General features: G+C 38.9%; 1 protein-coding gene across 2 annotated transcripts in view; it reads right to left on the bottom strand.

The window, feature by feature from the left end:
- GDA (guanine deaminase) overlaps positions 1-25362 on the bottom strand; it is an 83264-nt gene that overhangs the window by 25491 nt on the left and 32411 nt on the right. Inside the window, exons 2-4 of one of the 2 annotated variants that reach the window (XM_046664814.1) lie at positions 13970-14058; positions 7367-7538; positions 85-172 (exon numbers count right to left, since the gene is read on the bottom strand). In XM_046664814.1, the coding sequence (XP_046520770.1) occupies positions 85-172; positions 7367-7538; positions 13970-14058 (349 nt within the window). The remainder of the gene's footprint in view (positions 1-84; positions 173-7366; positions 7539-13969; positions 14059-25362) is intronic. The other variant, XM_046664815.1, reaches the window with a different exon arrangement.

The following is a 25362-nucleotide window of genomic DNA, read 5'->3' on the forward strand; positions in this document are numbered from 1 at the left end:
GAGTGCTCACAGGTATAAGTCATTGTCAGGCCTGGTCTGGCTGTCTGCTTGATGTGCCCGTAAACCACACTTTCATCTCCTCACCTGTAATTTCTGCAAGGAGCAGAGATGAGTCAGTGTGAATTGTTGCAAAGTAACAGGCGGTGGTTGTTCCATTCTTTAGTGTTCTCCTCTAAAAATAAATCACAAAACCATGAATCGCGTGTGCCCAGAAAAGTCACATGGCCTAGACAGATGAAAATAGAATCCTAGTTTTTAATTTTAAAATGCTTTTATTTAAAGGTATGCCATCTTGATATGAAATACAGTTAAGGTAAATGTCAAAAGTATTTATATTTCAAAAGTGTTAGCTGGGGGAGATGCTGGTACTTTTGACTTCCTAGAATCAGACAGTCTGTGTTGCAGAATTCATAAAAAGTGGTACTAATTAGTTCCTTATCTTTTAGGATTGTTTAAGGATAGCAAACTTTATTGCATCTAGGAGTGAATAAACGAGATTTTTCTATCTACTACAGGATGCAATACTCAGCCAATCCTCTAGTTCAACCTGGTGGATTGGTCACATGTATCTGGCTCCTTTCCTCAGCAAATTTCCACCAAAACAGCAATAAAGGGCTATAAAATTTATTAACGCATAAGAAGAGAGGAGCCTTGACCAGAGAAAACATTTCAACACCTTCCTGGTAGAAAAAAACATAGATGAGAACATGGAGGCCACTTGGAAAGAGAGAGAGAGAAGCACATGGTTGTTACAGGGAAGTGGCTGAAAGTCTGTAGACAGATGATTAAACCCTGGCGGGACCCTGCTCCTCCCTGTTGAAATCAGCCAACCACCCCTAACCTGTGCCTTGTGGAAGGGATTTACTCTTTGTAGAAACTGGGTAGTATTTAGAGAGAACAACCCCAAAAGACAAAGTGAGGCACAGGCTGAGAAGAAGAGGTTCAAGCGGATATCTGGCTGACCTCTGGGACCCTCGGTCATCTTCCCCCAAATGCCACAAGTACTACTCCCACCACTCCTGGCAGGACTGAAGGACTCTTTCCTAGAGAAGATGAATGGCTCCAGAAGAAAGATGTCCTCACAATGACATTTGGGGCCCACAACTGAAAAGGCTGTTCACTCCTTCAGTGCCCATCCTATAATGAAGTCGACAAGTGCTACCCCCACCCAGATCTTCTAGCCAGCATCTTGGAGCATCACACTTAAATACGAATGCACATTTGAGCTTCAGCAGACACTAGAGGAAAGCTACTGTAAAAAAGAGGAGAAGGGAATGAAGAAAGAATATGGAAAAAAATCTTGGAGGAAACAGGCAATCTATAGGGTCAGAAGGAAGCTGGATTGAAAAAAACTGTGATTAATATTCTCAAAGAAATAAAAGAAGATATTGTAGCCAAAAAACAAGAACAGAATGCTATGAAAACCAGAGAATAGGAGCTCTTTGAAAGTAAAATCATTAAAAATAAAATTTGGAAGTCAACAGAAGGGTTGTAGGGTAAATTAGAAGAGAATTTCTCAGGGAAAAACATGGAAGTCAGGAGTGAAAAGACAAGAAAATTATGCTCAATCTAGGAGGTCCAACAGTTAGAATAAGAGTTCTAAAAAATTTTTTAAAGAAAAGGACATGGAGGGTCTGAAGTTGTCTGAAAAAGAATACTATTCTCCAAACTGAAAATCCTCACGGAGTGCTCAGCAGAGTGAACGAAAAACAGAAGCCAAAGTAAAGCACCCAATTGTGAAATAGTAAGCCTACAAGTGAAGAGAAGATACTAAAAGCTTCCAGAAAAAGAAAAGCCATCACAGACGAATGACAGGAATCACAATGGCACTGGATTTATCACCAGTAATGCTGAAAGCAGAAGAACAACGCCTTCAAAATTCTGGAGAAAAGCTATTTTTAATGTAGAATTTTATACCCTGGTAAATTATCAGTCAAGTGTGAAGGCGGAAAAGAGATATAATGAGATATACAAAGACTTGAAAACTTTTCCCTTCTTTTGAAGCTCCCAGAAGATGTGTTTTAACAAAATGAGACAGTGATGCAAAGCAAAGGAATTCCTAGATCCAGAAAATAGGAATTAAACACAGGGGGGAGGCAAAGGGAATGCCCAGATGACAGGAGTGCGAAGAGAATTCTGAGCAGAGGGAAACAAGGGGATTCGAGGCAGAGGGAAGATTTCAAGAAAGAAAATGGAAGTGATATTGCCTGACCCGTCTGAGCACTTGGAAAAACTACCAGTTGACCTGAGTGGGGTCTGTCTTTAGTAGGAGCTTTTTTTTTTCTTCTTTTTTTTTTATTGTTAAGACAATTTTTTCAGAGCAGTTTTAGGTTCATAGCAAAATCAAGAGGAAGGCACAGAGATACCCCCTATACCCTCAGCACCCACACACAGCAGAAGCTTTTTAAAGTGCAGAGGAAAACCTTCAGACTGGGGTTCTTACTTGCTTCTTGCATATTATGAGCTATGTGACCTTGAGAAAGTCGCTTTACTTTCTCAACATCAGTTTCCTCACGTGTGAAATGAGTGCCTTCTCAACTAGAACAGGGTTTGGGTTGGGAACTCAAATGTCTGCAGGAGTAAAGCAATTGGGACTTAAAATAATAGGGAAGAATATGCCCTATCTTAGCAGCCTCCACTCAGCTACAGCCAGTTGTTGAAAAAAACCAAATGAGAGCCCAATGATGTCACTTAGTCCCAAAGGTCAAGAGAATGAAATCTGGATTTTTATGTCAATCTTGTCAAATTTTAAGACACTCTGCACATTAAAGAAAATAAATCTGGCTACCAGTAGAGGATGTTTAGAGCCTGCTAGCCACAGAGAAGGATGGACTAGCTCTCTATCAGGACACAAATCCAGGAGAAAGCTAATACCATGACTGAGGCATCGAATTAACTCCAGCAACGAGAAAAGAGCCTGGATCCCAGTATGTGCTCAGAAAATATTTGCTGAATGAACACTTGAGGAATCAGAATGACTAAAACAACAAGAGATATAAAATGAACTAAAATTAGGATCCTTAAGTGAACAGGATAGGACTTCGTATCCTTGAAAGAGGAATAGGCTACTATAACAGTAAGAGTGAATTAACGACATGCAAAATTGGGCCGCGGCATTCTCTAAGAAGGCAGCACAGAAGTATATACAGAAGAGTCAACATTTTTCTAATAGGAGTTACCAAAAGAAAGGGCAGATTGGAGGGAAGAATATACTGAGAGAGAGAGAGAGAGAGAACGAATGTGTGCGAGAGGGAGAGAAATTTATTTCCCACAACAAAAGAAAGACAGGAGTTCTTATAAGAAAGAACTATATATTAAAGACAATGAACTGAAAAAAAGATCTATAAGTGAAATTTCAGAACATCAAGAATGAAGAAAATCCCAAGGGCCAGCAAATTAGCTAAAAAGGAATGAGAATCAGATTGACATCAACACTTTGGATGCTGGTGGGCAAACAATTTCAAATAGAATTCTCTCTACAGCTAAAGCATATCATTCAAGAGTCAAAACAAAGTAACACCTTTTTTTTTTTTCCAGTTATTCAAGGATTTGGAAGTTTCTCACCCACCTTATTGGAAAGGCTTATCAGAGGCTACATTCCATGAAAATGAAAAATGAATCCAAAGGAAGACAAGGGATCCAAATAGCAAAAGAAAAAGAAAGCCCTTTGTTAAATTAAATGCAGATGTTGAAAATAACAAACTGGAATTAAATTAAAATAAATTTTAGGATATTAAATTTAAAATCTAAAACATTTTAAATTAAGTGTAGATGGTGAAAAAAATAAACCAGAACTAAAACCTCAGATGATATAACACAGGAGATGGGGAGTCATACTGTGAAGAAAGAAGAGTATGTTGGGTTCTTGTCTTGCTATATGGGAGAAGATGGAGGGAAATGAGAGAAGACTTGTCTAACACTTTTAACTTAATCTAACAGAGATATAAAAAATGTCATATTGACAGAGAAAACATAGTATTTTTAAAAATGTGCAAAATAAAAATTGTTAGGTCATCAAATAACAGGCAGTTAATTCCCAAGAAAAATAATCATCCAAGTTACATTTACTAATCAGAATAAAATGAAACTCAAAATTAAAACAGAAGCATAATCTAACATTTTCTAAATTCTCACAAGTTTAAACACCTTTCTAAAACCTGGGCTTGAAGATGAAATCAAAATGGAAAATTTCGGCTGTTTAGCACTGAGGACAATGGAAGTGCTACCCAGACAGACACCCACACCACCCATCAGGGTGGAAGGCTTCTCATCCAGAAAAACTTTCAGATGAGAAACTGCAGTTTTAAATTGGACTGGAAGGAACTAGAAAGACTAGAAGGTTCAAGAATCTGCCCGAATTATAACTAAGGACAGGACAGGGAGAGCGCATGGAGGGGAAGAAAAAGGAAGGAAGGTAGGGAAAGAAGGCGAAAAGAATCCCCAAAGCTACTCCTGTTTGTTCCCACTGCGTTCAGCCCATTTAACAGAGCAGCCACATGTGTGTGATTTATGTAACTGAAAAAAATAAGAAAAGACCTTGGCTTAAAAATCTTCCTAGACAGGCCATCTAAAATGCAGCTACTTCCGTCTTCATATATTTTATGTTTGGGCTTCCATGGCCCCATTCCACCCCAGTCTCTCATAAGCTTTCAAGAGAGCTCTTCCATTAACGATGATTTTGTACTTTTCCTCTTTATAAAGAAATGTATCAGGAGTAACATCAAACTGTTGGCTGTTTCCCAACCTTTACTCAGCCTTCAATTCTTGACAAGAAGAGTCTTGAGACCAAGTCTTTTGAGCTCAAAATAGATTCCAAACTTAAGATGACCATGAGCATCAAGACCAGTAGCAATGACCTCTTAACAGATTAGACAATTTCCATTAGCTGAAATAGGGGAAAATGGGTGGCCTGACTCCCTGTCTTTTCACCTCGTACTTTGATGACCTAATACCCCTTTGGAATTAGTTGTATTCATCGTCAAATCTTTGAGAACCCCATAGAGTAAGCATGTTCATTCTTTTATCCAGGAGAATATTTGCAACTAGTTTGTCTTGGCACATTTACCAAGAATCTTACTCCCAAGTTCTTTGACTATAAGCTATATAATAAATAGATTCCTGAACTTTCTAGTCTTTTTAGTTCATTCCAGTCAAATTTGAAACTTCAATCGCTCACCCACTTTGCAATGTTTAAAGGGAGACATTCCAGGATTGACTTACTGGGATATTTTTCTTAATAATCTCAGGAGATGTGTGCTAATATACACTTTAAATTATTTGCAGATCGAGCAATCACTGTCAAAATCTATGGTGCAAAACTCTAGGGTCTTGATTGCCCATTTGTTGAAGTATAGATCTAGGAGTGTATTCTGAGGGAGACAAAAAATCTTGGTTCTATTCATGGGTACTGCCCTGGCACCCCTTTATATGGCCATGGGCAGTCTTCAGCCCAGGGACAGGTTGTAGTTAACAAATCTTAACTTTCTTAAACAGATGTCAACCATACCCTCAGCTCATCCAACTCTTAAAGTGTTTGGGCCACTCATACTGAGAAACATGGGACTTATATACTCCAAACACTTGTCAAGAATAACACCTGATTTGTATTTCCCGACATCAAATACTTAAACAAATCTCTGATGTAGGAAATAATATTTGTGGAGTATTGTCTGAAGGATATATAGTTCTAGATAGTCTATCTAAACATAAAAGGCTGCTGTATCTGGAATTTTTGATACTACAGCACCTTGAAAATATATATTTTGACAACATAGCATGTAACTATATTGGAATACTGGGATTAATTTTCTTAAATTTCAGTATGAGGAATAGATATGCTTCACAGCAACAAATGTTTTATTTTTTATCATACACACAGTGCAAATTTCAACACTGATTACCCTCTCTGGGTCAGCTGCTAGACACTTAAAGCCAAATCTGTGACAAATTCTAACAAGTGCGTTGACCCCCGTGGCACACATTTACCTCTCGATTTTATTTTATTTATCCTCCTCCCTTTTTTTCCCTGTGCTGTGATTTCGTGACTCATTTTCTTCTGTTGTATACCATGCAATTTTAAGACATCTCAAACCCTCTTTTGGAACAATGCAAGGTATAAATAAATTTTGAGACTAAAAAGATTTGGTGTGGTTAACACAATTCATTAACACCATGTGCCAGTAGCTTCTACACAGCTTTAGAGCTTCTCAGTTTTTCTGGTGTCATGTGGATGCATGCTAAATATGTAAGATCCACAATTAAACTGAATTTATAATTAAGCGAGGCAAGTGTATAAATAATAGAGCTTGCTTTTACTCCTCAAGGCTTGAATGATGCAAGACCAGGGAAAGTGGCAGGATGGCTAGGTCACTGTATAAAGCTTATAAGTTGTCACTATCACCTAGCCATCACTTTATGAGAAAAACCATCAATGGCTCCAAGAGAAATGCAGGAATGTTCAGACTAAGTGTGCTGAATGACAAGAGGTAGTGGTCAGATAGGAAGGTATTTGCAGCTTTAATTCTCAACTGCAGATGCTTTTGCTGGTTGCTGAGTGGAGTGGGCATACGGTTGGAGTAGAAAGAAGGGAACTGATTTCCTTGCGAGAATGGAAGGAAGGACATTTCCAAAGCCTTCGATATGTAGTTGACACACTACAGCCCGTGTTCAATGACTGAACTAGCTCCATAGTTGCCTCTAGTGGTGCTAATGCTCATTACATCTTCGCAGGCGGGGCAATGGGGGTCCATCCTATTTTCCCTCCTTGCGAAGCTACCAAAATAGTGTGATATCCTTCTAACCGTAATCTCAAATTTTAATTTTAAATTTCCTTGGGTATTTTTTTTTTACAGCAAACACAGAGTACTTACCATGTGTTGGGCACTATTCTAAGAATCTCACATATTATTATTGACTTGCTTAATTATCATAATCATAATAATCCTATGAAGTAGGTAGTATCATTATCTCTGTTTTTTTACAGATGGGGAAAATGAGTCACACAACTTTGCAAAGGTTACACAGCTATTCCATATGGTCCCCAGAATAGCATTGTGGATTGGCAGGAGTAAGAGAACACACACATGCATTAAACCCAAATTTAGTAAAGTAAAACACACTAAGTAAAAGAGAGCAATGAGAGCCCAGGGGATGTGGGAATTTGGATTCAAGTTCTCTCTTTGCTGGTGACTAGCTGTGTAGGTGAAGTGGTCACAAACTCACTGGCTTGTGAAAGAGCTAAAAAATCGCTAGAGTCCATTCCAGCCTTAACTTGCCTCTGCTTGATAACTTAAATCTTCCCCAAGAAATGGATGGCTCTATAGATGACCAAACATCATACACCAATAATCAGAAGCAGGATACTTACGACCACTCTGGTATATACTTCTTCAGCAAAGTCGATGTTGCAGAATCTGTTTTCTGTAGGAAATGTGTACTTGGTCAGCCACTCCAAAAGGGGCAGGTCTACATTAGTCCCAGCAAAAGAATACTGAGAGGCATGGATATGTGTATCAACCAGCCCAGGCATGAAGAACTCACTGGAAATTCAGATGAGAGGAAAAGAATTTAATAACATCTTTAGTCATTTTCCATATTTTTAAATCATGTTTTTTCTTGAAATGATTTAATTGTTCACTCCACCCAGGTTTAGAGCCAATGCAATCAGGCAACTGTAAATTATACTATTATTTAGAGGTCAGGAAATAAAAATGAAGCTCTGCAAGGAGAGATACAGCTCCTAAATTGGAATGGCGGGTGCGACGTTAACCAAAGATGACGAGGGGAAGACAAAGCACAACACTGAGCAGGAGCAAAGCAGCTGTCGTACAAGACATGAGTGAAGCTCTGATTTAATCCTCTGACTTTGTTCTCACAATTGGGGTTGCAGGACAGAGACCAAAGATGAGAGAGGGGGTCTTCAAAACTTCTGGAGCTGTGCTGAGGAACTATCCATAAGTCACTAAGGATGACCGAGGACGAGAAACAGGGTAGCCACCTTTAGAGACCCAATGGTCATCTTGACCTTGGCTGACTGCAAGAAATCCAGTCCTTTCCCATGTGATCTAGGGGTAGCAGCCAGAGTAAACTGAGGCTGGTTAGGGACAGGCAATCTTAGGTGACGAGAGTAACACTGGGTGAGCGGTGTAAATGGTAAGAGAAGATACAGTTGCAATGCTACGACAGCCATTCTCCAGTGGCTTCTGATCATTCCTGCTGGTTCTCTGATGCACCAATTGTCATATTTCTATTAATTCTTATAACAGAAAGTCTTGCAAAGATGTTTTTAAGAGTTTTCAGAGGTAATACCCACAGAATTGAGACAACCCAATGCTAACAGACACTTAAAGCTTTTCTAAAGAACTAATCCAGTTCACTGACATCTACTAAGTGTCTAATCTCATCCAAACAGATATTTGTTAAAAAGTATGCACCACCACTATCACCCTGAGTAAATATTAATTATATTTTATATACATAAGGAACTTGAACTAAAAATTTGACATAACAAAGAATCCTTTGTATTACCAATTCAAATGTATACCGCCTACACGGAAGACAAATAAAGCCATGGGTATCTAGATATGCCTTATTTTTTAAAAAAATGAGAACTAGGAATGGTGGTAATAATGATGATGGTGATGGTGACAGCAGGTGATGTTTACTGAAGATATATGTGTACTGGGCACTTGGCACTGGGCACAGCTTCTCTGTGCATGTGGGAGACAGTTTATTATAGAAGTTAAGTATATACATTCTGACTCAGACTACCTGATTTTGAGTTCAGGTCCCACCATAAACCAGCAGTAGGATATTCAACATGTTATTTAACCCCTCTGTGACTCAGTTTCTCCTAATGTAAAATGGAGATAATAGCAGTGCTATAGGGCTGTTGTGAGGATTGAGTTAGCCTGTGTAGAAACAGTGCCTAGATAATGGAAAGCCCTCAAAAATATTAGTTGTGATGATGATGTAATGCTCACAACAAATGTATGAAGTAGTATTGTTATCCTCACTTACATAAGAGTAAATTGAAGCTCAGGAAATTTAAATAGCTTGAAAAAAGTAATCATTCAACTAGTCAGCTCTGGAGCCTACATTCAAACCCAGGCAGTTTGTCTGCAGACTCAGTACTCTTGGTCACTACCCTCTGTTTGACAGAACTTTTCATTCACTCTGAAAATGAAGAGCAGTGACAACCTGTATAACAAGGAGGTAGTGATAAGTGGGCCTACAATGTGGGGGTGTGCAGAGAGGGAGGATGAAATATGGATTCCTCTCAGGTGAGAGTCACTGACCTCCCCAGGATACTTCAGTCCTTGGGGCGTTTACCATCTCCACCAGCATAAAATGGAACGGCAGCGTGATTTCGTCACGTAGTTGAATTGTTCAATCAAATAATATTTCCCAAGTATCTATCATGTTTAAGAAATTCTGCTAAGCCTTGCAGGGAGTCCAATGAGAAATAAGACATCTTCTTGTCCTCAAAGAGATTACAATCTAGTTGAGGAGATCAGGGGTGAGTGAGGGCATCTGTGTGTGTGTGTGTGTGTGTGTGTGTGTATGTGTGTGAGAGAGAGAGAGAGACAGAGAGGAAAGGTGGAAAGAGAGAGGCAGATGTGGTCAAAACATAAAGAGTCTTAGTGAGCAATTTCACTCCTAGTAATTTACCCAAGTGAAATAAAACATGTTTACAAAAAGGATTGCACATGTACAAGAGTGTTTATTGTAGCTTTATTCATACTAGTCTCAAACTGGAAACAATCAAAATACCACAGGAAATAAACTGTGATATATTGACACAATGGAATACTATTCAGCAATGAAAAAGAATGAACTACTGACACACACAACAATATGGATAAATCTCAAAAAATATTACGTTGAATGGATTCAGACACAAAAGAGTACATATTGAGTTATTCCATTTATATGATGTTCAAAAACTGGCAAAAGTAATCTATGTGATAGAAATCAAACAGCACGGGGTTGGGAGGGGCACACGGAACTTTCTAGGATGATAGGAATGTTTTATATCTCAATTGGTGTGTTGGTTACATAGGTGTCTACATTTGTCAAAATTTATCAAATTATATAACTAAGATCTATGCATTTACTATATAAAAATGTTTCCTAAAAACGACTACAAAAAAGTTGTTTTGGAAAGGGTCTTGAATACTCAGTTTCATGAATTAACATGTATTTACTATTCTGTAGCCAGAAGGGAGGCGATCATGAGGATATTTGTTTCTCTGTTTCTTATCTTCTTTGGCAGAATTGTGACATATTGAACCTCAGGATTAGGAAGATGAACCTGGTCATGGAAGGCACGTGTCAGGTGACTCCTTCAATCTCTCCAGCATGAGATTTCTGAAGAAAGATTATAGTGATGGGAACAGAAAGGAAACAGACACAAGAGAAGGAACTTGATCTTTCATTAATTCTAGGAAGCAAAGCCGAGGAATGAGTCAGAGAGAGTAAGTTTTTGAGCATGGGAGGCTGAACATGTGACACAAAGTATAGAGAAGATAGAAGGAAAGTCTATTTGATGTCATATTAAGCCTACAGTCAAACTATGACCTCCAAGTCTCAAAAAAAAAAACCATTGGAAATGTGGGATAAGAGGTCACAAAAGTTAAAGACGAGATTAAGATCTGAGCATCTCCTCTGTCACCTCTAGAAGTTGGTCCTAGAAGTTGGTAGTGCCAGAAATTTCTGTAGAAGGAAGAACAAAACTAAACTGTCAACAGTACCCTCCACTTAAGGAGTGAGGCTGAGGAAGAAGGTCATGCTCAGTCTAGGAGTCATTGTCAGGAGGATATAGGGAGACCCAGGATAGAGAGGTGTCAAGGAGAGAAATGAAGGGAAGGAGTACATGACAGTGACCAGTGTCAAAAACTGTAAAAGTCAAGGATGAGTGGCCTCAGGAAAGACCCCGAGAGCTCTCATTTCTACGCAATGATTGGAGAAACACCCAATTTCACATGGATTCAGTCCTTGTTTATGTAAGTACTTACTGAGTCTCTAGTATGTTTTAGTTACCGTGCTACTGTCCTAGGTGCTGAGGAGAGAGCCATGAACACAAAAGATGGGTGAAAGAGAAAAGTACTGGGCAAAAATATTTGGTAGTGAAAATTAGAATGGTAATGGAGGGGAGAATGAAAGTCACGTTTTGTTTTCCATGTAGGAGAAACCCAAGCATGTTCTGAAGGCAGCAGAGATGAAAGGAGTAAAGAAGGTAACTCAGGGCACAGTCTTCAGAGGCAACCGAAGAGCGAGGATTTATTGCATCTAAAGGGTTACTTTCCTCCAGAAAAGCTAGCAATCCTTTCTGGGAAACAGGAAGCATTGTGAAATGCTTATTAGTAGAAACATTCACATAATCAAAGTTATAGTCTAGGATATTACAGATATTGGCACATACAGGAGTGTGGACTGTCAGAGCTGCATGTGAGATTAGAGGTCACTGAGCCCAACCATTCATTTTGTAGAGAGAGCTCATTTTCAGACATGCAATTCATTAGTCGTCCAGCCAGGATTAGGACTCAGTTCTCCACTCAAGACATCACTGGCAGCTAAGTCGTAGCCATCACAAGTCAAGCTGCAGGCAAAGCCGAGATGGCGCTTGGAAGCTGAAGCAGGTGGAGAAGCTCTCCTTTCTCCTTCTTCTTTTCAGCCTTCCTCTTTGCACCTTACTTAATCACTATCCTAATTCCCTTAGAATATCGCGGCTTCCCCCAGATAAAAACCATCAACTTCATATTCCAAACCTACAACGCTGGCCAGGTTATATCAGAATCTGAGGAAGAAGAACACGGTGCCCCTATAGACACTTATCAAAACATCCACCCATCTTTTAACCAAGTGGAAAACATTAATAAAAGGCCTACAATCAAAACACAGGAGTGTACATAAGGCCTGATTTGCCCAATCTATTCACACACCATTGTCAACCCTCATGAATATGCCCCACAGGAGATGCAATGGTCCCATGGGCCTGGGAGCCCTGGGCTCTGTGAAAATGACTGTTGTGTTGCACAAAAATGCATGGGTGTGAAACAAACAACAACATCTGTCTTTACTTAAAATTTTAGCATTTTGTTCCTCATGGATTTTTTTGCATTAATTTTGATTGTTAACAAAAATATCGCAATAAAGTATTATTTATCTTGATCACTGAGTTTTTTGCCCTTTCCATCACCCTTAAATTCTGTGCCCAAGGTGAACGCCTCACTCGCCTCACCCTAATCCTGGTCCTGCCAACCTCTCCCTGGTCCATGGCCACAATCTGACCCACTCCTACACAAGCATCACTCACAATGCTCCAGTCGTAATGTTCATTTTTTTTTTTAAAAAAAAACCCACATTGTGCTGATACAGACCTGTAGACACACTGAATCTATTAAACAGACTGTCAGAGGTACCGTCTTCTGTGGTATTTTAATCCTAACTTAAAGAAATTCAACTGCACATATCTTATGTGTTTAATAGAAGAATTACTTTGCATTTTAAATATGACTTTTTTTCCAAAGACTTCAGTCTTCTACCAAAGTTTAAACTTTTTCCTCCCTTACCAATTTTCTGTGTGTAGTATTTACAAGTCCCTTGGAATCTGCATTTGTTTGATGGATTTAACTCCAAAAGCAGCCTCATAAAGAGGGACAAAAGGATGTGAAGACCCATAGATGTGTTCACGCCTCTCCCCATCCTCCAGCCAGTCCATGGTCCTCTCACTCCTTCCCAACTCCATCGCGTCCACTCCCAAGCTTTCTTCTAACCCCTAAGGCACACAAGCAGGGGACTATAAATGTCAGTTGTTCTTCAACCTACATTCTCATGAAAATCTAGCAAGAGGAGGCAGATGGCAACACCAGAAGTGACTGGATTCCTCTCCATGCCCATTGCCCACGTACTTCCAAGCCCATAGAAAGGCAGCAGCCAGAGGGAAGGAGATAGATGTGAGTACAAATGTAAGTGCAACAAACTTTTCAACTAGTCACGCCGTCTCTCCAGACGGTGGCCTGCCCTCCACCTCAAAGCCTTGGGGGTGGCCCAGTTCACAGGTCTGCTGCAGGGGACAAAGTGTCCACATTAAGTAGGACTATGCTTTTGCTAACAGCCTAGGAGATGAGCTCAAAGAAGGGAAGCGCCTTGCTTTCCATCTAACAGCAAAGCCGTAGTGTGAGGATTCAAGCCAGGTGTCCTAATTCCTCTGCAGTGTTCTCCTCACTACCCTAAAGTCACTTCCCAAGTTACAAAAATATTTTAGAATAAAAACGATTTTGATTGACTTTGGAGCTTTTATTGACTTCAGAAACATACTTGGCCTGAAGCAAGATAAAATCTTTGAGTTTAAAAAACGTATTCCCATTTCTATAAAACAAATCAACTATGAAACAAATCAAGGCTATGAAACAAATGAGCCAATCATAGGAAACACATTTTGCACAAATAATAAAAACTGCTAAAAGTAGTTGGAATATAAATTCGGAGCTCAAATGCCCCTGTGGAGCGAGGTCTTCCCCAGCCACGCTGTCCGAGTTACTGCTCCCACGTCTCCCCACTCTCCCATCCATAGCTTCTGTCTCTCACACGCCCTCTTCACCTCCTTACAGAAGGCAGCACGACCATCACTGTCGTGCTTGTGTATCTACGCACTTGTTTACACTCTGTTCTCCAAGAGCTGTAAACCCTCGGAGGGGAAAGACTTTGGAGAGCATTTTCACCTCCACATCCCGCTTCTTGCACACAGTAAGCTCAACAAATATTTGCTGAATAAATAGATGCATGATGGCAGCCTCTAGTCCTCAAAGCTTCTGTCCTCCAGCTTCCTGTTCTCTGTTTACCTTCCCCTTCCCATCTCACTTCTCAATAAAAAAAAGAAAGAGCCTTTCTGTCTCCCAAGGCAGGTTTCCTATCATTTGAGATGAGTTAGTGTCGTCCAGCAAAAGGGAAGTTGGCTGCGACTTACTGGTGGCTGAGTTCTCTGACTTCACACGGCTTGAAGCCCCATTCTTTGGCCAGCTTTTCTTGTTGGGAAGCTTCTTCTAAAAACACTATCTTTAAAAGAGAGAAAGAAAAGAATCACAAATTAATGAACCGTGGTCATTTGTCGTTATTAAATGTCTAAATCTTTTTAAAAGAGACTATACTGTAGCTGAGTTCATTTTAAAAGGTACTTGACACCAAATGGGATAGAATTTAGAGGCAAAAAGACAGGTGTCATTTCTCCTTTGATATAAGTACGACTTCAAAAATTCTAATCTGAAGATAAAAGTATTAAAAATGGCTAATCGATATCTATTTCACCGAACCCCCCCAAAATGATTAAAGGAAACAATTGTTTATAGAAAGTGTACCTCGCTGCAGACGAATATAAGATTTTTGCAGGCTGTTATGGGAAACCCACATCCAGAGGACACCAGTAGTACATCATGGGGCAACTTATTAACACAATATAATTGCACATAATAATTGTCTGACAATTGAATGTGGGCATGAACTATGTTGATGTTCTGATGCTAGACATCCGCTATCAAGGGCTCTGCTATATTTTTCTAGTACCGTGTATGAGACGGCAGCAGAGTGAGCTCTGGAATGGGGCTTGTGAGCCCCAGGGCAACAGCTGAGAAACTTTGGATGTGTCTCCTGATCGCTCTTGGCCTGTATGTATGTATTTCACAGGGCTATTGTGAGGACTGAATAGGATAATTTCAATGAAGAAGTTAGCACAACTGCGGAACATGCCTAATGCTAGATACAGTACATCTATTGTCGATTCTTTTTTAAGTACAGCGTGATTGCTTTCTCTATAAAAAATGAATTGCAAAGCAAGAAAGGGGAAGGAAGGATGAAATATATATGCAGGAAATATCCTGTTTCATTTTTAAATGCAATATCGTGAGAATAAATGTTTCATGGAAATTGAAATACTGAAAAATAAAACTGGTAGATAAAATGTATCTAATTAATTAGAAGCAAGGCAATATATCATGGGAAAAATAGTTTGTGGAACTGAAAATAAAACAAAAGAAATATTGACTTCTCTATTCATTGACGATATCCCTTTTTGAAAAATTGGGATTTTCGTCAGAAAAGAAAATAAAAATGTAATTCTTACAAATAAGGAAAGGAAATTCAATGATTCTAAAAACATATTCAAATCAATAGATATCAAAACAGATACAAAATTAATGAAAAATAACAAAATCAATAGATGTGAGAGCTGATTTAACATTAAAGCCATAAACAAATAAATGAATAAATAAATATAATATTCATAAAGCACTACATTCATACTTTTGAAAATATATTTGAAATAAATGGTTTTTGAGGAAAATATAAATGATCAAAATTTATTCTGGAGAGATAAATAAACTGAATGAACTGGTAATTCTGGAAGGAACTGAGGAGGTTTTACTAACCTTTCAAGAAAGTTCATGGTTCAGAACCACGCAGTCTATTAGAAATATAATGCCTGTCACAAAAGCAAGCCACATATGCAACTTAATATTTTCTAATAGCCACACTAAAAGTGTAAAAAGGAACAGGTAAAATTAATTTTAGTAATATGTTTGATTTAACATAGCCATGATAAAAGATTATCATGTTAACATGAAATCAATATAAAAGCTATTAATTTTACTTTTTTTGGTACATAGGTCTTTAAAATCCAGGGTATATTTTGCATTTGAAGTACATTTCAATCCCATTAAATTTTCATCAGAAATACTTCATCTGTATATTTAGACTTTACGTAATTTCCAAAAAGTGGATTCACATATCCACTGAGATGAGTATCAATTTTTAATGAAAATTCAATTAAAAATAAAAATAAGAAATAAAATATTTAAACACTCAGTTCCTCAGTCGTACTAGCCACATTTCAAGTGCTTAAGATGCCATATTAGACAGAACACATTCAGAGAATTTCATAGCAAATTTCTTTTCAACTTACAAAGAACAGAAAATGTCTGTACTAGGTAAAGAGCTCCAAGCATGGAGAAAGAATGGACACTTCTTTATTTCTACAAAGCTAGCATAACCCTCATGCCAACACCTAACGAAGCACACGCACATATACAAACACAGATATGCAAACAAAGAGAGAAAATTACAAGCCAGTGTTATTTAATGATATAGACGCAAAAATAATCCCAATAATACACTGGCAGTAAAAAGCAAAAATACGTTAAAATAATAATTCAGCATGTCTGCAGCATGTGAGCTTCATGTATTCCAACCAAGCGAGACACTCATCGTCTATCGACTTATAGCAGATGTTTAGTAGTTAGGCAGGGGCCCAACTCTTCAAAGACTGCTGGAAGAAATCCACCTACCCTCTTTTCTGTTTTCTGTAGTCAACACTGAAACCAGAATCTACTTTCTCCGCACATACACAACAGGGTCTTGAGCTGTACTATTATCCTCACAGAGCTCTGTGCTTCCTTGTTCCTTGTTCCTCCTGAGCTACCAACACTCACTGCTTACCAGGACCCCTCACTGTGACCTCTTGTTACTGCCCCTCCATAAGCAGCAAACTCCCCTGTGTCTTCAATATCTGCTCTGAGTTTCTTCCTTCTACAACTGGGGCTCTTCCCCAAGGACATGGCTTCCCCTACTCTTCTCAAATGGCAAGTATATATACACCAGCGTCAGGCAATGAGTTTTGTACCTTCTGCACCCACCATGGCCATTTCCAGACCATTTTTCCTCCAGCTTCTTGCAAACATAGGAAGCTCCTTTAAGACCCACCCCTTTCACGTTTCATGAGCATCTTTCCCCTCTCTTAGTTGTTCTCCTTTACTAATCTTTCTCTCATTGTTCAAATCTGTTGTGGTCTGCCCCACTCTTTCTCTCCATTCCAAGCCCTGCCTGCATTCCTTATAAAATCAACATGGACGATCCTTTTGACACCATGGCCACCTATATCTGTAAACCTATCTTCAGGCATTTGTTCATGAACAAAGAAAGTTCATGAACTTTCCATCAAGGCCACACCTTGGACATGGTCATGAAGCATCACTGCTTCACCTCCAAAACCAGTGAATCGCACATGTGACCACAACCTCTCCTTTTTCCTATTTGACACCTCAGCTATTCCAACCAATCTCCCACCTTGAAAAGCCCTGCGTTTACTTGCTCCTATCTGCTTCCCCCAGTCTATCAGTCGTCTTCTTTCACCATTTTCCTTGTCCAGCTTAAATTCCACCATCTGTTATTTCATATTTCTTGTGTCTTCTGGTTAACATACATGTGGTAAAAATTCAACCATGACTGAACCCATCCCTCCCCTTCTCTGGGTTGCCCCTGAGGAACTGAGCAGCAGTGGAGCAAAGCACGCAACACGGTAGAGGAAATACCCATAGTCATCGAGTTCCAATGTGCTCCAACTTGTGCTATGCCTGGCGTCCTAAGACATCTCTCTAGCACTGTGGTCCTTACCGTTAATAAAACTGACAGCAGACGTAATTGCTTACCCACTGACAGATCATTAGAAATACTTTTTGGTGATAGATTAATATACAATTTTTATCAGATAACTCAGAAGGAGTTCAAAGAATTGAGGGAGATTGCTGTAACAAAGCTTGCATTCCCATCTACTTGATTTATGTGAAAATATTTCTCAGCACTTACATCTATAGAAATGGAAAACAAGAAAAAAAATTGATGCTGCTCCTATTTCATTCTACCAACAACTAACACTCATCCACAGATATTATCTAGTTGGAGGAAAAACCCACTCTTTTTACTTTACATTTAACAAATTACCTTTCAAAATGTGTAATATATGTTTTAAAATTTGTTTATGGTCCCAGGAAATTTTAAACATTTAAACTTATGCACACAGGTTTTATTGCAATGGTTGATCAATGAAAGACTGTCAGGTGTAAAATTATATTGCATTAGCACAAACTCTATAAGGAAAGTAGAATAGAATTAGTGATTCAAGAAGAAACAGGGACTATAAAGCATTTCAGATCATTAAAGAGAAGCTGGTTCAGGATTTTTTAACAGATTAAGGTAGATATCAAATTGCTATATTTTGATTCCATCAGATACATTGTAAAAAACAATGGCACAGCTTAATTTTAACATGTATATATTTATAATTTGCCAGAAATTATGAGCTTTATATATATTTAAATTTAATACAAACTATACACATCAACTTCTAAAAGTGCAAAATATGTAGGGTTTTTCAAAATTCTTTTGGGGGCACATTAGTAAAGAAAAATGTGAAGAGGGGGCCGGCCCCGTGGCAGAGGGGTTAAGTCCGTGCTCTCCGCTTTGCCGGCCCAGGGTTTCGCTGGTTCGGATCCTGGGCGCGGACATGGCACTGCTCGTCAGGCCACGCTGCGGCAGTGTCCCATATGCCACAACTAGAAGGACCCACAACTAAAACATACAACTATGTACTGGGGGGATTTGGGGAGAAAAAGCAGAAAAAAAAAAAGATTGGCAACAGTTGTTAGCTCAGGTGCCAATCTTTAAAAAATTATTTTTTTAACTGTGAAGAGCATTTCTCCAGTCAACTCCTGTTCCAGCCTCTACCATGAAGATTTCAAATCTGCCTTCTCTTCAGATCTCTCACCCTACTCACCCTGAAATGTACATCAAACACGTGCAATAATGAAAAATTGCGAACAATTTCAAAGTCAAGCAGGGATTGGTTAAATACAACTAAACACGGCAGCAATGAAAAGTACCAGTGAAGACACATTTACTACTTATCCAGGATATAATCTTAAGATTTTTTAAAAATGCAGGTTACTAGGACATGGATGGTATGATCATCACATTTTTTATAAGAATATGGTGTGTGTGTGTGTGCTGGTGTGTTAGAGCTGGTGTGTTTAAATGTTGACACTGGTGATTATCTCTTTATGATAGATCTGGGGGATAATTTTTGCTTTACTCTTTACACTTTTTTAGATTCAAAATTGTTAATAATAAATGTCTTCTTCTAGCTGAAACAATGAAATTAATTCCATTTAAAATGTATATGAAGGGGCCGGCCTGATGGACTAGTGGTTAAGTTCACATGCACAGCTTCAGCAACCTGGGGTTCATGGGTTCGGATCCCAGCTGAAGAGCTACACACCACTCATCAAGCTATGCTGTGGCAGAGTCCCACATACAAAATAGAGGAGGATTGGCACAGATGTTAGCTCAGCGACAATCTTCCTCAAGCAAAAAGAGGAAGATTGGCAACAGATGTTAGCTCAGGACCAATCTTCCTCACAAAAATAAAAAATAAATAAAATAAAATACAATGCATATGAAAATATAAAGTAAAAAAATAGAAATATATAAATATAATCTCTAGTCATGGAGCCTATGGTTGAGTAGTTAAGACACACAGATAGATCAGGAATGAGGTAGGGGAGGGCATGATGACAGTGCAATGGACCCCACCAGTTCCGATGGAGACAGAAGGTATGGCAAATGTTTTCTTTATGGAGCAGTAGCTCTTTCATCTTGAGGTTACCTGGGCTTATGTGGCCATTCATTTACTTGTTCGATCACTTACCATCAAGGGTGCCTATCATGGCCCAGGGCCTTCCTCTTCACAGGGCACAGAGTAGGTGGGCTGTCAAGCACATACTGAAGTCATTAAAAACCAAGTTTCATAAAATCATAAAATCACAGATGGTGCCAGCTGGCAGGAACCTTCTCATCCGACCCTCTTGTTTTCCAGATGAGGAAGTTGAATCCTTTCTGTTAAGCAAACAATTTCAAGTGTTCTCTTATTGAAACTGGGACTATTTAGGATGAGCAATAACGAGAATGTCAGGAATACTAAAGCCAAAAGCAGATGAGTAATGACTGTCAGCCAATGAAAAAAAATCTCCACAAGATACAGGCTGCAAACACCAGATGGCGAATTTGGACAACAGGCTTGTTGCCATGGAACAGAGTAAACTTCTCCTTAGGTCATTGTAAAAGAGCTTGGCCATCCACAAAAATAAGGTAACATGTAACTACATACACAAAATCCATGTTTCAGCCCTATAGTGGGAAATAAAATCAGATAAAAATATGAGGTCTCAAAGATTTCTGAAGCTTTTGGACAGAGATGAAAATTGCCATATTAGCTCAATTCACATTAAACAGATCAATGGAAAAGAAAGATGAAGTGAGATTGTCTTAAAAACAAAACAAAACAAAACCCCTGTCAGCCTATAAAGGTAGAATCGAGTGAATTCATGTTACAAAGGCACCAAGGAGGCGCGAGGCACGAGGGACTTAGATCTTCAGGTCCGATATGCTCATTTCACAGATGAGGAAATAGACCAGGCTATGTGACTCATCGAAGGTCACAGGGCAAGCCAGGAGTATGTAGTGGACTTGACCCATCTTCTCAGAGTTTCTCCCAGGCCTCTATGACTGCATCTCTAATAGTATAAACCAAACGTCAGCGAACTTTCTATAAAGGGCCATATAGTAAATATTTTAGACTTTACGGACCACATTGTCTTTGTTGTAACTACTCAGCCTTGTCATTGTAAAGCAAAAGCAGCCATAGACAATATATAGGCAAGTGGGTGTGGCTATGTTCCAATAAAACTTTATTTATAGAAGTGAAATTTGCATTTTATATAATTTTCACTTGTGAAATATTCTTATTTTTTAACCATTTAAAAATGTGAAAACCACACTTAGCTCACTGGCCCCAAAAAATCAGGCAGTGGGCTAGATTTGACTCATGGACCACAGTCTGCCAACCTCTGATGCAGACTCCTAAAAAGATGCATGTAAATTAAAATTGTATAATTTGAAGACCATCTCAGGGGCTTCCACTAGCATTTCCAGGAAGCTTTATCTTATGATTGGTTTTCAATTGGTAATAATTTTTAACAAGTTTTCCTTTAACTTCAGGGCCTGACAAAATGCTCTTGGAAAAGTACAAATTCTGGGTGTCTTCTAAGCCCTATTTTGTTGTAGAAAACATATAGTTTTTGATAGATTAAAAAGTAACTTTAGTAATTTTTCTAATCTCTACTGAAGACATCGGTAATGATTCATTGGTATTTAGTAAGTTTTTATTAGAAAAATAAAGCAATATGTTTCAAAATGATAGGATGTCCGATAATAATAAAAATACTTAAATGTACCTACTGTGTGCAAGACACTGCCCTACACACTTTACATGTATTAATTCATTCAAACCTTGAAAGAATCCTGTGAGGTAGGTACTACTACTAACCCCATTTTACAGATGAGAACACTGAAGCACACAGATGTTAAGTTCCTTCCCCAAGATTACAGAGCCGGTAGGTGGTAAATCTAGAATTTAAACCACAATTGGCCTCCAGGCTGGGGACTATTAAACACTAATGTTATACATTTTTAAAAACTGTCTTTCATACAAAAATAAAACAGCCCTCCCCTTCTCTTTCTTTTTTCTTTATAAAATGTTTCTTGGTGGCTTTCTTCTTCCTTCCCTTCCCTTAGAATAGCCCAGGCTGATGGGCCTGATGGGGCCAAGAATGTGGAGGTAATCAGGTCTATGGGGGTGATCAAGGCTGAGAAGAGGACCAGGGGCACTGGGGCTGGAGAAGTACAGAGTCAAGGAGGCAGGTTAAGGGGCAGGGGTATGGCTGAGAAGACAGCCACCAGGGTCAGGAGACTGATTACACAGAGGGGTAACAAGCACAATATGTAAATATATTGTGGATAATGAAAGCAGGCTTCTTGGAAGGGAGTTACAAACATGGAAAGGAGGGAGGCTGGAATAGACTCTGTGGTACTGGATTTGAATTGGAGGTATTGGTGTCAACTTACGGTTTTTAATTTAGGTAGATCAAATATATAAATATTTCCTTCCTAGCTCTATCTACTGACAGTGCCTAGAAACAATGACACTCTGTAGCAATCAGCAGCCCCAGGGCTCAGATCTTGGTTTCTATATACCATTCTCCACTAGAAAGAACCAGAGGGACCCCAGAGCTAAAGCAAATGTGAGATAAATTTAGAATACAATTTTGCACCAAAAAGTAAGGAAGTGCTAAAAATACAGTTGGAGAGTGGTAAAAAGTACACAAGAGCCTCCTTGAAGAAGCTCCTGCTAGCCAAATATGGACCAAGTGGAGCATTCAAATAAATAATGATAGTAATGAATTAAAAGCCAATGAATAAAATAGGGATCCATGAGTCCACACAAATGAATGAATGAATGAATAAATGAATAAGGGAGAGTTCTTCCTTAGAGTAGGGTACCGACTAATACATGTGGAAGGAATGATAGAATTAGAAAATGAACATTTGGCAGCCATCATCATAATAATGATTCATGCAAAAACCATCAATGAGTGTTAAAACTAGTGGGTGAAAATTTGTTGAGGAATAGGATATTTATACAATTGCAAAGTATGTCTCCACAAAATTTATTTTGCAGAGAAAAACAATAACTTTATGATGGAGAAACCAGGTAAACACCACCTTCACCAAGTGAACAAAGTTAACATCACCAGGAATGGGACAAATCAACACCATTTGCATCCTGATATGATGCACTGAGGAGAACACAGTGTCACTTCTGTGGCATTCCTGCCTAAAAATGAATAACCTGAATCTAATCATGAGGAAACATCAGACGAACCCAAAGTGACAGATATTCTTTAAAAAAAAAAGCTGTTCGGTATTCTTGAAAATGATCCAGGACATGAAAGACAAAGAAAGACTGAAGACCTGTCAGATGAAAAGCAACTAAAGAAACTTGACAAGTGAATGCAACTTGTGATTCTGGGGGGATTCTGAACCAGAAGAGGGGAAAAGGCTATCAAGGACATTATTGGACCAATGGGCAAAGTTTGAATGGATCTGTGGAGTATGTGGTAGAATTATATCTATGTCAACTTCCTGATCTAGATGATTGTATATGATTATGTCAGACAGCATCCTCGTTTTCTTAGGAAATATACATTGAAGTATTCAGACTGGAACAGCATGTCTGTAACTTACTCTCAGTACAGAAAAAAAAATGTATATGTGTGCTTATGTGCATTTGCATATGTATATCTACAGCTATCTGAGTGGGGAAGAATGAGGAAGCAAATGTGGTAAAATGCTAACACTGGGGAACCTGGATGAAGGCTCTATGAGAGTTATTCACACTATTCTGGTGACTTCTTTAGAATTTTGCAATGATTTAAAAATAAAAATTTTTAACTACAAAACAAACAGTATATTGATTAGAAATACAAATATTTAAAGTGAAAGTATAAGAAAGGCAAGGACATGATAATCATAAAATTGAGGGTAACATTTCCCTCAGATTGGGAAGGGAAGACAACGGGATGAGGAGGGCAGACAGGGAGCTTCAGCGATAAGTGACAGTTCATGACGACTTCATTCATTCCACCTTACACAGACATTATCACTGTTCTTTTTTGTATGAGCAAAAACCAAATTCTTTGCTCTCACTAAATGTTATTTTTTTAAAACATCAAAATCCATATCATATAAAATGCTCACATTGGTAATCTGTGGACCATCCAAATGACCATGAAGAAAAACTACAGGAGGGGAGGCAATAAGAAAACTGAATGACGCAGATCTAATGTTTATAGCAGCCAACATCAGTCATAGAAAATGAGGTCACTCATGTCCTTTGTTTTTATAAGCAGTCAGTAATACGCTGACCAACCTTTATGTGCTCCGGATAGTTTTTGAATGTCTTGGCGATACAAATAGTTACTCCCTCTTTGTTTGTTTCCTAAATTCAGAATCCTTTGATGCCTTAACCATTTGTAGAATAAGAAAATTGCTTAGATGGGTGTATGATTATCACCAAGCACTCAGTTGAACTCACCACAAATCTCAGAGCCAAGGTTACATGACACACTTGAATCCTAAAATGATTAAACAAGCCAATAATTTCAGCAGCTGCCTCACAAAAGACATCTTCAGAGACTCCATTCAGCCGTGGACAATAGAGAATGAATTTAGGAAAAGCACTCACTCTGTCTTTTGAAAACGCTGTCTTTTTGATATCAACTGTTTGCAAAGTTTATCTCAACAGACTACATCAGATAGATAGATATTGATAAGAAAATGCAGGCATGTGCAGAAGTACTGGCCCCACAAGCCTACTCATTTGGTCATTTTTTAAAAACATGGAATCCGCCTTAGAGACCTGATATAGGTTGAATTGTGTCTCCCCCGAATTCCCCAAACTTTCCCCAAAATATATTAAAGTCCTGAACCCCTAGTTCCCCAGAATGTGATTGTATTTGGAGACAGGTCTTAACAGAGGTGATCAAGTTAAAATGAGGTCATTAAGGTGAGCTCTCATCCAATATGACTGGTGTCCTCATGAAAGGGGAAATGTGGACACAGAGACATGCAGAGAGGGAAGATAATACAAAGAGACACAGGGAGAAGACAGCCGTCAAGAAGTCAAGAAGGGAGGCCGGGAACAGATCCTTCCCTCACAGACCTCAGAGAGAACCAACCTTGACCTCAGACTTCCAGCCTCCAGAACTGGGAGACAATAAAGTTCTGTTGTTTAAACCACCCAGTCTGTGATGCGTTGTTACAGCAGCCCAAGCAAACTAATTCAAGCCCTGTGGGAGGCGGGATTACAAGACTAGTCAAATAAATCAACAAAAGAAAAACACCATGAAATCCTCTTTTTGTTTTCAGTGGGCACCTCATCTGAAGTTTGAGGTGGTAAAAAATACACTAGACTTACTGAAGAATCAAGATTCTGTTATTTACTAGCTTTGTGAACACAGGCAAATCCCTTAATCTTTCTGACTTAAATGTTTTGAAACACAGTAATAATACCTGCCACATGTCCTTTGAACCCTTTATAAAGACAAAATATTTTAAAACGGAGATATGTAAAACACTCTATAAACCATAAAAGTTCTCCATAGGGGCCGGCCCTCTGGTCTAGTGGTTAAGTTTGGCATGCTCCACTTCAGTGACCTGGGTTCGGTTCCTGGGTGCAGACCAACACTGCTCGTTGGCAGCCATGCTGAGGTGGTGACCCACATACAAAACAGAGGAAGACTGGCACAGATATTAGCTCAGGGTGAATCTTCCTCAGCAAAAACAAACTTTAAAAAAAAGTTCTCCATAAACATGAAGTATTATCAGTAGTGTTAATTTTTGAGATAACAGAGTGGTATTTCAGGAGACAACTGCAGACACAATGTGGTTTGATTTCAGAAAGGCGTCTGATGGCACCAGAGAGTTAATTTTGTAGGACAAGCTCAAAAAAGGCAAGCTAGAGACAGTAGAGTTGGAGAAATCCATATCTGGTTATATATTCCTACTTAAAGGATTGATTAATAGGATGGGAGAAGCATGGCTAGAGAGCTTAGAGACAGATCATGGAGCTCTGACCCAGCC

Source organism: Equus quagga, chromosome 6 (assembly GCF_021613505.1).
Source record: "Equus quagga isolate Etosha38 chromosome 6, UCLA_HA_Equagga_1.0, whole genome shotgun sequence".
Lineage (NCBI taxonomy): Eukaryota > Metazoa > Chordata > Mammalia > Perissodactyla > Equidae > Equus > Equus quagga.